Source organism: Papio anubis, chromosome 14 (genome assembly GCF_008728515.1).
Source record: "Papio anubis isolate 15944 chromosome 14, Panubis1.0, whole genome shotgun sequence".
NCBI lineage: Eukaryota > Metazoa > Chordata > Mammalia > Primates > Cercopithecidae > Papio > Papio anubis.
This window is the reverse complement of record NC_044989.1, coordinates 55,336,994-55,350,013: the sequence shown is the minus strand read 5'-3', so window position 1 is coordinate 55,350,013 and position 13,020 is coordinate 55,336,994. Positions and strand designations below refer to the sequence as shown.

General features: G+C 39.6%; 1 protein-coding gene across 4 annotated transcripts in view; it reads right to left on the bottom strand.

The window, feature by feature from the left end:
* Positions 1 to 13,020, bottom strand: part of EML6 (EMAP like 6) — a 254,910-nt gene that overhangs the window by 84,379 nt on the left and 157,511 nt on the right. For all 4 annotated transcript variants that reach the window (XM_003908660.5, XM_017947530.3, XM_031655162.1 and 1 more), the window contains exon 17: positions 7,091 to 7,184. In XM_003908660.5, coding sequence (XP_003908709.5) covers positions 7,091 to 7,184 — 94 coding nt within the window. The remainder of the gene's footprint in view (positions 1 to 7,090; positions 7,185 to 13,020) is intronic.

Here is a 13,020-nt window from a genome sequence, read left to right as displayed (position 1 = left end):
GATGCTACAACCGTTAGAAAATGTGTTGATGGGGAGCTGTGTAACGAAAGGATCAGGTCAATACTCCCAGAACCCACCAATTGAGCTGAGTATGACTGACAGCAGAACAACTAGACCTTTTGGGCAGCAGCATACACCAAGGTGGTGCTGGGGAAGTGGTCCATCCTGGAGGGAAGGAATTCCATCACTAACATTGTTTAGAATTGCCAGCAAATGGGAATAATAAAAAGCAGTATGGCTCTTAGTTATTTTCAAATTCTCTATAGATAATATACCCCTATTGCTTGCACCTGGGAAGGACCATTCTACTGCCTCCCTGCTCTCTGGTATACCATCGATTTTATCTTTTCTGATGTGACAGGAAGTACCTATAAAGTATTCTTGCCTAAAAACTTGAACATGGGTGAAATTATTTGCAAATCATATATCTGATAAGGGACCTATATTCAAAATACATTAAAACTCTTAAAACTCAGTAATAAAAAGACAAATAACTCTATTAAAATTGGGTGGTATCTTTAAACAGACATTCTACAGAGAAAATATACCCAGTCAGCACATGAAAACATGCTCAACATCATTAGCTATTGGGAAAACCATAATGAGATAGCACTTCACACTCACGAGGTGCCTATAATAAAAACGAGACAATAACAAGTGTTGGCCAGAATGTGGAGAATGTGTGTTTCACGTTTTGAGGCACTAATGTTTTCCAAGTTGCTGCACCATTTTCCATTCCCACCATATCTAAAGGTAAAATATGAAGCTGAATAATAGATTAAAAAAAGAGGCCAGGCGTGGTGGCACACGCCTGTAATCCCAGCACTTTGAGAGGCTGAGGTGGGCAGATCAGCTGAGGTCAGGAGTTCGAGACCAGCCTGGCCAACATGGTGAAACCCTGTTCTCTACTAAAAATACAAAAAATTAGCCAGGAGTGGTGGCAGGCACCTGTAATCCTAGCTACTAAGGAGGCTGAGATAGGATAATTGCTTGAACCCAGGAGGAGGAGATTGCAGTGGGCTGAGGTCGCACCACTGCACTCCAGCCTAGGTGACAGAGCAAGACTCCATCTCAAGAAAAAACAAACAAAAAAAAAGTTTTTTTTTAAAAAAAAAAAAGAGAGAGAGAAGGAAAGATCTGTGCAACGTGTAGGATGCTGATCATTGTTGCAACTGGGTGACGGGTACAGAGGGTTCATTATGCTATTCCCTCTACTTTGGCGTAACTTTGAAATTTTCCACAATAAAAAGAATAGAATGTCTCCTGATCCATTATGGCTACATGAATGTGGACCCTACGATGAGAGGCAAGGAAGAGATGGAATTCTGTGGCTCTGACTCTTTGAAAATCAAAAGTGAACATGGACATTAGAGCCAGGATACATCACTGGACATACCGTGAACAATTAGGGGAGAAAAAGGTCTAAAGGTGAAATGTGTTTAACCTCTTAAAGTTTAAGAGAAGAAATCAACCAGATAACCATAAAAACGTTAAGCATCCAAAAAAAAAATTTTTTTTTTTTTTTTTTTTTTTTTTTGAGACGGAGTTTTGCTCTTGTTGCCCAGGCTGGAATGTAGTGTCACAATCTTGGCTCACTACAACCTCTGCCTCCCAGGTTCAAATGATTCTCCTGTCTCAGTCTCCTGAGTAGGTGAGATTACAGGCTTGTGCCACCATGCCTGGCTAATTTTTTGTATTTTTAGTAAAGATGGGGTTTCATCATGTTGTTCAGGCTGGTCTCAAACTCCTGACCTCAGGTGATCCACCCACCTCAACCTCCCTAAGTGCTGGGATTACAGGTGTGAGTCACTGCACTAGGTTTTTTTTTTTTTTTCCTCTTTTTTTGAGACAGATTCTCACTCTGTCACTCAGGCTGGAGTGCAGTGGTGCAATCTGGGATCACTGCAACCTCCACCTCCCAGACTCAGATGAGTCTCATGCCTCAGCCTCCCAAGTAGCTGGGACTACAGGTGCACGCCACCATGCCCAGCTAATTTTTTGTATTTTTAGTAGAGATGGGGTTTTGCCATGTTGACCAGGCTGATCTGGAACCCCTGACCTCAAGTGATCCACCTGCCTCGGCCTCCCAAAGTGCTGGGATTATAGGCATGAGCCACCATGCTCAGCCCAGTGATTTCTTGATTGGAGGAAAATCCCCCTAGATTCAAAATCATTCATATATACTTTAGAGAGACTAGAGAAAACCAAAATGAAAATAAAGAACAGATATAGCAAATTATATTTCCTAGAGATAAAAGATTGTTTCCTTGTATCTATACAATGTCAAACATTTACAAAAACCTTTTTTTGTGAGAACTTTTTAGTTTCCATCTAATTTCTTAGTGCCATTGTGATATTACAAAATACGTATGGGGTCTTCAATTCTCCCCCTCCATTTCCTGGCATACAACTCCTACAATCCTTAGGATCTCCAGTGAGGTCTTCTTGTATGCTCATGATTGACTTGATGGCTGCCAGCCCAGAGGTAGCTTCAGGATGGGAGCTGGTCACCAGAAAGACCAAAGCATTAATAGAGGGTTGGGACTTGCAGCCCCATTCCTGACCTTCAGGGAAGGGAGAGGGATCAAAGGTTAAGTTGCTCACCCATCGCCAGTGAGTATATCAACCATGCCTATGTAATGAAGCCTCCATTAAAAACCCCAAAGGACAGGGTTTGGAGAACTTCTAGATAGCTGAACACAAGGAGATCCCTGGAGGAAGGTGCACGCAGGGAGGCCATGGAAGCTCTGTGCCCCTTCCCATGTGCCTTGCCCTATATAGCTTTCCATCCATAACCTTTGTAACATCCTCTGTAATAACGTGGCAAATGAAGTAAGCACGTTTGAGTTCTCTGAGTGACTCCAGCAAATTAATGAAACCCAAGGTGGGATGAGGGGCACGGCCTCAGAAACTGAGCCCTCAACCTGTGGGATCTGAGGCTACCTCCAGGTAGACAGAGTCAGAATAGAACGGAACTAGAAAATACTCAGCTAGTGTCTGTCACAGAATTATTTGCTTGTTGGTGGGGAGAAATCTCCACAAGTTTGGTCACAGAAGTCTTCTGTGTTGACTGTTGTTGAGTGAGAAAACAGAAAAAGCACTTTGAGTTTGGGTGAGAGTTTTTGTTGTCCTACTCTATGTCATAAAAACACCGATGTTATTTCTGTTGTAGCTAAAGTGGCTAAGGATGGCATATACATGTTTAGCTAATGTCAGTATCTAAATAAAGAACACATTGCATACCTCTCATTTTTCTTTTACATACATGTTATACTTGTAGGGAAGTTGCCTGTAAGTGTAGGTGTGTGTGTGCACGCATGTGCATGTGTGTATGTATAAGCAAAACAAAATGCAAAGAGTTTGTCAGACCTTAGATGGTCAGAATAAGAACTTACACACTGTGCTGCTGTCCTAACACTGGATGATTCCTCATGCCCCATCACAAGGGATTCACCGCATGGGGCCACATAAACCCCATCAGCAAGCACGAAGGAAGGAGCCTCTTCCAGAGGCCAAGGGCAACTACACACTGGGTGACTTGGTTTCCATATTGTCCATTCAGAACTCCTCTGTTTGCACAGAGGCCCAGTCCTAGGTGTAATGTGGTTCTCCCTTTCTATGGCAGTAGCCTTTAACAGGAAGACTGATGAGTGTTTGATACATATACTCTATCTCCAAAAAAAATTTAAATTGGCTCAAAATATAGAATAAAACAGGAAACAAATTAGAACACAGTGAGACGATGTATTAGTGAAAAGAGCCAGTTACAGAGCATATGCACAATACCCCACATGTAAATAAAAATGAATACAAATACTAGAAAAATACATACTACAAGATATACGCTAAAATGTTAACCATGGCTACATCTGGGTAGTGGGATTATAGATGATTTTCCTTTTTTTAAGTGCTTTTCTCTGCTAATTTTTCTATAATGATCATACAATTTTTGCAAAACAGAGGAAAGAATAAGTGTTATTTTAAAAAAGAAAGTGAAAAAGAAAAGGGGCCCATATGGTATACAGGAGACTCTATCATAGTCATTGAGTGCATATAAAGGTAGGGACCTAAAATAGATGAAGTGGCGAAGCTAATACAGAAGCAATTACTTGGAAGTTCAATACGCCTGCCATATGCAGGCCTACAGTGTGTCCCTCAGCTTTCTAGCAGCAAAACTTTCAGACTGGCCTTGGAAGTGTTCTTATTGATAATTCTTTTTTGTCCAAGATCCCTGCTGTTCAAACTCTGAGATGAAATGTGTCTGTAGTTAGTCATTGTTCCCCAGTCACATTACCAGAGCAACACAAGTCCAACTAAAGGAGCACAGATGTACCTGATTAATCATCACATTATTCTACCCTGACTGACAGTGATGTTAGGCCCTGTAATTACTCCTATACGAGATCAGCCTTGGTTCTTAAATGGGCTACTTGTATACTAGACTAAAATTGGAATGATCTTTAGGGGGAAAAAAAAGACTGAAAAATTCATTTGTAATGGAGGTAACCTAAATCACTCATAAAAATTAGCAAAGATGCATGCGGGGAAATTGTTTAAATAGATTGGATTCAGTCTCACAGAGATCTTGTAAGTAAAATCTAGGGTATCTTGTAAATAAGATCTCTATGGTCCAATTCTGAATTTCTCCAGTTTCTGTGAGCTGCTAAAGAGTATGCTCATTTAAAATATTCTCACCAATCGGGGGAGGAGCAACTTCTGAGTGCCCGGGTGTACAGCTGGCACATGTCACCACGGCCACCAGCAGCACAGCTGACGATGCCACCACAGCTACCAAACATGCTCCTCCTCTGTGGAGAAACCTCACCTCCTGGGCGACGAGTGGTACAGAACAATCACCCTTGCTAAAACAGCACAGTCAGCCAGAAGCAGGTTTCTTGTTCAGCCTTGCTCTATAAATGAGGCTGGCAGTGATCGAGACACAGAAGTGAAAAATGAGGGGTAGGTCTGAATCAGTTTCTCTGTGAATTAGGCCCTCTTGGGAGCTTAGATGACCCTGGAAGCAAGGTATCATTCAGTTGATTACTTGTCACTTCTATCATGTCCCTGTTTAAATTTTTTTTTTTTTGAGATGGAGTCTTGCCCCGTTGCCCAGGCTGGAGTGTAGTGGCGCAATCGTGGCTCACTGCAATCTCTGCCTCCCAGGTTCAGGTGATTTTCCTGCCTCAGACTCCCGAGTAGCTGAGATTACAGGTGCCTGCCACCGTACCTGGCTAATTTTTATATTTGCAGTAGAGACGGGGTTTCACCATGTTGGCCAGGCTAGTCTCGAACTCCTGACCCTTAGGAGATCCGCCCGCCTCAGCCTCACAAAGTGCTGGGATTACAGACGTGAGCCATGGTGCATGGCCTCCTGTCTTTAAAAGTTTCTATCTACTTAAGCACTCTAAGCCCACAAATATAAGTTTTATTTATTCGTCTAAATTTCTCGTGTATCTATGTAAATATGTATCATTGTTAATATTATGCAAATAGATATTTACATAACTTTTATTTACTTATTAATGCAAAATCTACTATTCTTCCACAGAACTTTAATCCTTAATATTCCTCCTTGGAAATAGCACTGGTTAATGTCAATCCAAAATGTTCTCCTGGGCAATTCTGCAGGTGTCTTGTTTTGGGAATGTGTCATAAGGCTTAGAAGCGATTCCAAATATAAATTGTGTTATTAACATAACGGTGTTAAGTCAACTTTGTGTTAAACAGAAGCAGTAACACTATCCATCAAGTATATAAAATATATACTATTTTAATATTAAGAAATATTTCTTTCTTCCATTTCTATTAATGTTTCTGTCATAAAACTGGTGAGCCACCCACAGCTGCAGAGTGTTTTCTAGCAGGAAAATTGCATTTCTGTTGCTTTTGAAATCCAGACATGTGCTTTCCCTGAAATTATCTGTAGAGGCAGGTGGTATATTATCAGAAATATTAAATTCTGTATTTTAGTCTAGCGGGGAAACAGAGTTCTGATGAGAAGCTGAATCTGAGTACTAGAAGGGAGGAGAATGACAGTGAGGAATAGTAGAAAGAAAGACCAAAAGGAAAACCACTTGGGCAGGCAGATTTATGAGCTGCCATTTGTTGCCAAGAATTCAATCTCAACAGCAGTCACCAGAAAAGCTTCTCTTTTTCTCCTAAGATGGTCAGCTGGAGTCCTCAAGCCTCCATCTGCTGCTCCTCCGGGTCTCTAGCAATTTATAAATCTTCTTTCATTAAATTCCCACAAACCTTTTTTCCTATTTAATATTGTAGAGGAAAATATTAATTTAAAAAGTGAATATTGGGGTTCAAGGCTATTAACTTCAAAATGATTTTATATTGCAAGATAGAAAGGACATCATTAATGCAGGGAAGAATGGGGAGGTACACTGACAACACTCCTGGGCAACAAATTGTATTGCTGGGTCTTGGCTGCCAACTATTTTGACCCCTGATCAGGGTTGGGCAAACAGCTGAGCTCAATGCAAGTAGGAATGGAAAGTCATGTTCAGACTTAGCGCTGAATCAGCAGGCAGGAAGGCTGGGGTAAGGGAGGACAGGTGGTCTATAAACAGCAGTCGGTCTCAAAAAATCTATTTATAAGACGGGAGATTAGGGAAACAATTTGCCTGCTTTGAAAGCAAGTGGCAGATGCACTCAGTGGGGCCTCCTTTCCAGCATGCTGCAGCCTCATGACAAACGGTGCTTCTGACTCTGATGACATTGACAATCCTTCACCAGATGCTAGGACAGAGGAAAAACAAGGGGCAAGGCACCAGCCTGAGAAAAGTTCCTTTTGTATTGCTGAAATGCTTTGATACAGATTACACAGATCACTCAAAATGAAGCGGCGAACGACTCTCTGCAGAGGATTTCGGAATTTTCTGATTCACCGCAACAAACATTACCTGCTCTAAGTCAGGTTTGCCACCATGAAACACTGCAGTACTTTTTCACTTAGGTGCTAAGCTTTCTACATGAGTTTCACCTGAGTTTGAAGATGAAATCTTACCAGAAAATGAAAACTATTGACCTTTACTAAACCATGATATCAGCAGGATACCATAAGATCCCGGCAGCTTCTTACCTTGTTGTGGCTATCTTTTCTCCCTTTTTCCAGTCCCAAAATACAATACTGTGAAAATCGTCTAAACCAACCGACACCAGACATTTTCCATCAGCTGTATGAAAACAACACAAATGTCAAAATTTCTTCCATGAAAAAAACAAAACATTTCATATACTATAAAGAGGAATAAGTAATTGATCTTAAGAATTGATAACTGTTTGAGGTGACGGATGTGATAGCTGCCCTGACTTGATTACACAATGTATACATGTACTGAAACATCACACTATACTCTATAAACATGTACAATTATTATATTTTAATACATTAGAGGTATCATATACTAAATGGACCTCACTCAATGAAATGCAAGACTAGAGACAGCCGATCTTCCTAATGCATAATGGGCTGCAGAAGTAAATTGCCCACCTGACATTCTGAGACACAGAGCTAGAGAGAGACTCTCAGGTAAGCTACAAAAACTTTTGTCTATTTTGTGACAAACAAATCTCATGACATTTACTTGAGGTACCACTTGGCTTTGTGACCCTGAGACTATTTTCAGCTCTAAAAACTGGGTTAACTCTCCAAGTTAGGAATATTACAGAAACTAAATTTAACTTAAAAAATTCTTTCAAAAGATGATTTTACAATTAAAAAATTTTATGTTCCCTATCTCAAATATAGTGTGCTTGTTATAGGAAATTTAGAAAATATGGATACAGAAAAATTTTAAATCTTCCAAATTTCTAGGCTTACATTTGATATATATCCTACCAGTCTTTACATAAATGTGCTTAGAAAAAAACAATACCAGAATCATACTAAACAGGTTATCTAGTCTTTCTTCATCTATTATATCATGAACATTTTCCTTTAGTATTAAATATTACTTATAATTGTTTAGAAAACTGGCAAGAATAGATTATTGTAAATCCCTACGTATAACTGCTTATTGTCAGTTTTCGCATCACTTGTCTGCTTTACATTTCCAGGACAATTTATTTCTCTAAGAGAATAATAATTATCCATGATTACTATAATTTGGACATTTAGGTTATTTTCCCAAAAATTGTTTTAAAAATATACTGAATGCACAATTAAATTTCAAATAAAAACAGTTAATTTGCTTTTTCCCTTCAAGACAAAAGAAGAGGTATAGTCAATAAGCCTTTCCTTTGCTGCCTCCTTGCAAGGCTAGATTCAACACAGAAGCATCTCTGGGTCAGCAGCCTCCCTCTTCCACTAGCTGTGCGGTTGCTAGGAGACGAGTGATCAAGCTCATCCTGCGTCAGTATATCAGGGCTCTTCTCTGACTACCAAGGGCCAGCTATGAGGGTAAAGCAACACAGGACTGTGATAAATTGCCTCTCCCAGGTCTGCCAGTCCATTTGGAGGTCTCAACTGGTATTTTCAAAGGCAGACCTGCAGTAGACCCCAAATTAGGGTTGCCAGGTAAAATATAGAAAACCTTGTTAAACTGGCATTTCAGGTAAGCAGTAACTAATTTCTTAGTACAAGTATGTCCCATGCAATATTTATAAATATATTACATATTTATCCTTATTTTGCATGGAATATACTTATGACAAAAATTATTTACCTGAAACTCTAATTTAATTGAGCTTCCTATAATTTTGTTGGCTCAATCTGGCAATCCCATAATTTTGTTGGCTCAATCTGGCAACCTCATCTCAAATGCTAACCAATGCCCATGCTTCGAGGGCCCTTGCTTGTGCAAGAGACCCTTCTCCAACCAACTGGAAATGGTAGTCTCCTCCTCCTTTTCTGGACAAAGGAAAGTCAGAGAAAGAAAAAGTCTGGTTTAACAAACCAAATCCTCTCCAACCCTCCATCACTATTAAGTATGAGGCAAGGATTTGAAAGTTACATGACTTTTTCAAGCTACTCGGCTGTAGTATTAGATGAAGACATTAACACTTTCCTTAAGGGTTAAATCACCACCAGGTGATTATTATAAATTATGTCTTTCAAATCACAACCAATGATACCCCCTTATGCTTAAAGGTTACCAGGCTTTAAATTGGGCAAGGTCCCTCTGTATGCATTTAGGAGAAGGAACTAGTAATGACTTCCTATTCATTACCAACATTACTTTTTCCACAGCTCTTGCTATGGCCTGGTTGTTTTTATGTTGGCATGCCTCTGTATTTGATTTTATTTTTATTGGTGTTTTCTCTCTTTAAGATCATAACCTCTTTTGAGGCTTATAATAATCTTATCACACTTCCTTTGTAAGCCTCACACTAATCAAGCTTTCAACGAATGTTGATGATACTGGTGACATTGATGAGGAGGAGGAAGATAAAGACAGAATATGCCTATGGATGGTATAAATTGAAATGGAATGTACTATGTTATATAGCCATAAAGATTTTGGCCAAGTGCAGTGGCTCACATCTGTAATCCCAACACTTTGGGAGGCTAAGGCAGGTGAATCCCTTGAGCCCAGGAGTTGGTGATCAGCCTGGGCAACATGACAAAACCCAGTCTCTATAAAAAATACAAAAAAAATGAGCTAAGTGTGGTGGTGTGTATCTGTAGTCCCAGCTACTAGGGAGGCTGACATGGGAGAATCGATTGAGCTCAGGAGGTCCAGGTTGCAGTGAGCCATGATCGTGCCACTGCACTTCAGCCTGGGTGACACAGTGAGAACTTGTCTCAAAAAAAAAAATTTGTTTTTGGAGGATGAGTAAAGAGTGAGTACAAAGTTACAGTTAGGAAGAGTAAGTTCTGGTGTTACATTACATATTAAGGTGACTATAGCTAATACTGTGTTGTATATTTCAAAATAGCTAGAAAAGAAGATCTTGAATGTTATCACCACAAAGAAATGATAAATGTTTGAGGTGATGGATGTGACAGCTATTCTGATTTGGTCAATACACAATATAAATACGTATTGAAATGTCACATTATACTCTGTAAACATTTGCAATTATGTGTTAATTATAAACAAATTTTTAAAAAATTATTCATTTCAAAAACACTGCACAAATATTCAATGTCTTGTTGCATTCACTGACTGTATTTCACGTTTTCTTTTCAAATCTGTGTAGTTATATGTTCTTCTTGGAATGCAAGCACAAATACATTTAAAATAATAAAGTTTTATGTCATCTGAAGAAGGCCTAAGGGTAAGCTGATTTTGGGGTTGTAGGAGGTGAGCTTTTATTTTAGGAGAATTTCTGCAAGACCCTCTCAGCTTATCCTCACTGTTGCACCACCTTTCTAAACCAAAAAAGGTATTTTGATTCTGGTAGCAATGGAAGCAGCAGTGCAAACCTTGAGGCACCTCAACAACCATACCTCTTCTTTGGGATACTGACTTCCCTGAGTTCTGCCGATATGGGCTATTTCTGTGTATATACTACACAGTTTGGAAGTAAAATTGGCTACATTTTTACTCTCCCAGTTCTCACTTTCCCTGTAAGGCTTGGTCTTGCTTTGGAAATCTACTCTCTGGACAGTTAGTTGGAGTTTTTTATTTTTAGCCATGTTTTTAGAGTCTTAGGTAATGTCCTTTCACATCTTTCCAGTTACAGCATGCATTAATTATGGATGTTTGTGACTAGTCCAGAAATAATAGGAAGGCATTTAATGTCAACAGTAAAGGGTGAATTAGAAAAAGTTTTATTCAGACAATTATGAGTTGGTCACTCTATTCAGGGCTCATAAAAAATGCATAGGTTTTCTATTGAACACAATGAAATCAAGTCTCAGATGTGCTCTTATGGAAATCAGTATTATTCTATGAAGGTTTAAAAAAATTATATGGTTGATATTTAAGCTAGAAAATATTTATGTGGTTGACCTTTTCTATTTCTAATCTGGTTTTCTACTCATGCGGAAGCACTTCCCTCACGGCAAGCACAAAACAAAAATGGTTCCCCTTCCCCGGACAGTAATAAATACTGAGTTAAAAGAGCTTCTCAACTGAGATAATACAAATTCATTCCTCTTGTCCTTGTAGCCCAGTTACAAATTCTGTCCCAAGAAATGTTTTTGATTAAAAATGTCTTTTGTTTGCTTTCGAAAAGTGGCAAGAACAATCTAAATCCTCAGTTGTCTAATTTTCGCACTGTTTGCCTGCTTTATATATCCAGGACAATTTATTCTCTAGTAAGAGACAAGCACACTATCAGTAGGTGCCCACAAAACCCCCCAAATGAGCTAACTCCTAAGAGATGGGCAGCGACAGGGGTACTGAGGCACACAGATGGAGCACTAGCTAAATCATCACTGATGAGTGTCACGTCAGTGCCCTGTTTACATGGTTAAACAAGGTCTACGTAGTCTCCTCTTTCAACATTTCTACTTGAGCTACTCACTTTTCTATCAGTTTCCAAAAGAAGGTAGCATTCGTTGCCCTTGCTCATACTTCAGGTAAGTGTGTGTTTCTCGGCTGTTTTAGAACGGGATCTCTCTTCACTTGGGGCTGTTCCACATGAGGGCCTCTATGCACCACCATGTCTACTCCACAGTTACAGTGGAGGGTGGGAGGGACAGATGGACATGCTTACTGGAGGGCACAGGGAGCGGAAAGTGAGCCTGCATACCCGGGCATGACACTCTTGCCAAGTATACACACTAGCACCAGCAAAGGGAAGGGGCCGGAGGAGGCCTGACACAGAGGAGAACTCTTGGCATGCCTCCCGCCTGCTGTCAAACCCAGGCCTGGTGGCTCTCGCAATGGACCTGGGTTCTGCCTTTGGATCGGCCACTGCTGGCTTTTACCCAGGCCACATCACCAAACTTCAGGATCTCCATTCTCAGCCTATAAAGTGGTGCAGGGGTTTAAGACTCAAACTATATTATTGTAACAGACTGCTATCGATAGAAATTATACCAAACAGGCCTCAGCTCACACTTTCAGGAATCACCACAGGTCCCCACTCCCCTACTCCAAACCCCAGTCAATGACTACAGTTCATCTGTATGTAACCATTCATGGTAATGAATCACGTATCAGTGAAAGTTTTTCCACAATAGTCCTTAGTATTAGTACTTTCTAAAGCTATCAGATTCCTTTCTACCATTTACATATTGACATACTCCTTAACCTATAAGTCAAAAAGGTGAATTTCCATAATCACAAGCAACACACTTGCTGAAAAATGGGCTCTTTCCCAGTGATTGTTACCTGGGGAATGGAGACTGTATTGTTAAAATACTGAAATACCCTTATTATGCACAAATATTTCATGGTTGGGAATTTATTTGCCCAAGATGGGAATCAGAAGCAGTTACAGAATCGGGCTCCTCACCTCCTCCAGAGTATCTCATTTCTCTACCCAGGCACTGATCTGAAGGGCTGTCTTATGGGAAAAAGGTTTCTAAGCTCACTTAACTTCTTGTTCTTTCTTCTATAATACTAATAAGTCCAGAAGAAATGTTAGCTATCTGAAATGCAGAGGCCACATTACAGGGGACCAGCTTATTGCTATGAACTCAACTCATAATTAATGTCTTTGATCTGCTAATCTCTTCCTCCAAAGGTATTTAAATAACATGGGCTAATTATTTTGATTTTAAAAAATAGAAAATTAATCAACTCTATGGAGGAAATAACCTAATGATTAAATTCTATTTATATTACTCTAAATTTCTGGCCACTTTGTTTATATGCTAATACACATATGCACATTTTCATTTGCAATCAGTGATAGATGGTGTTTTGAGTTCAGTTTTTTCTTTCATCCTGATACATTGAAATGTGCATAAAATACAGTCTTCATATTTGTCATTTTGAATTACAGCTTTATCATACATTGCCAGATTGTTCGCTAGGACTGAGTCAATTTTCAGTGCTGCCAAGAGTATGAATATATTGGATTCCCAATAATGTGGTAAACATTTAGCTGTTGTTATTTATTTTTGCTACTTTAATGGGCATTTTACCACTCTTCTAAAGCATATTAATTACT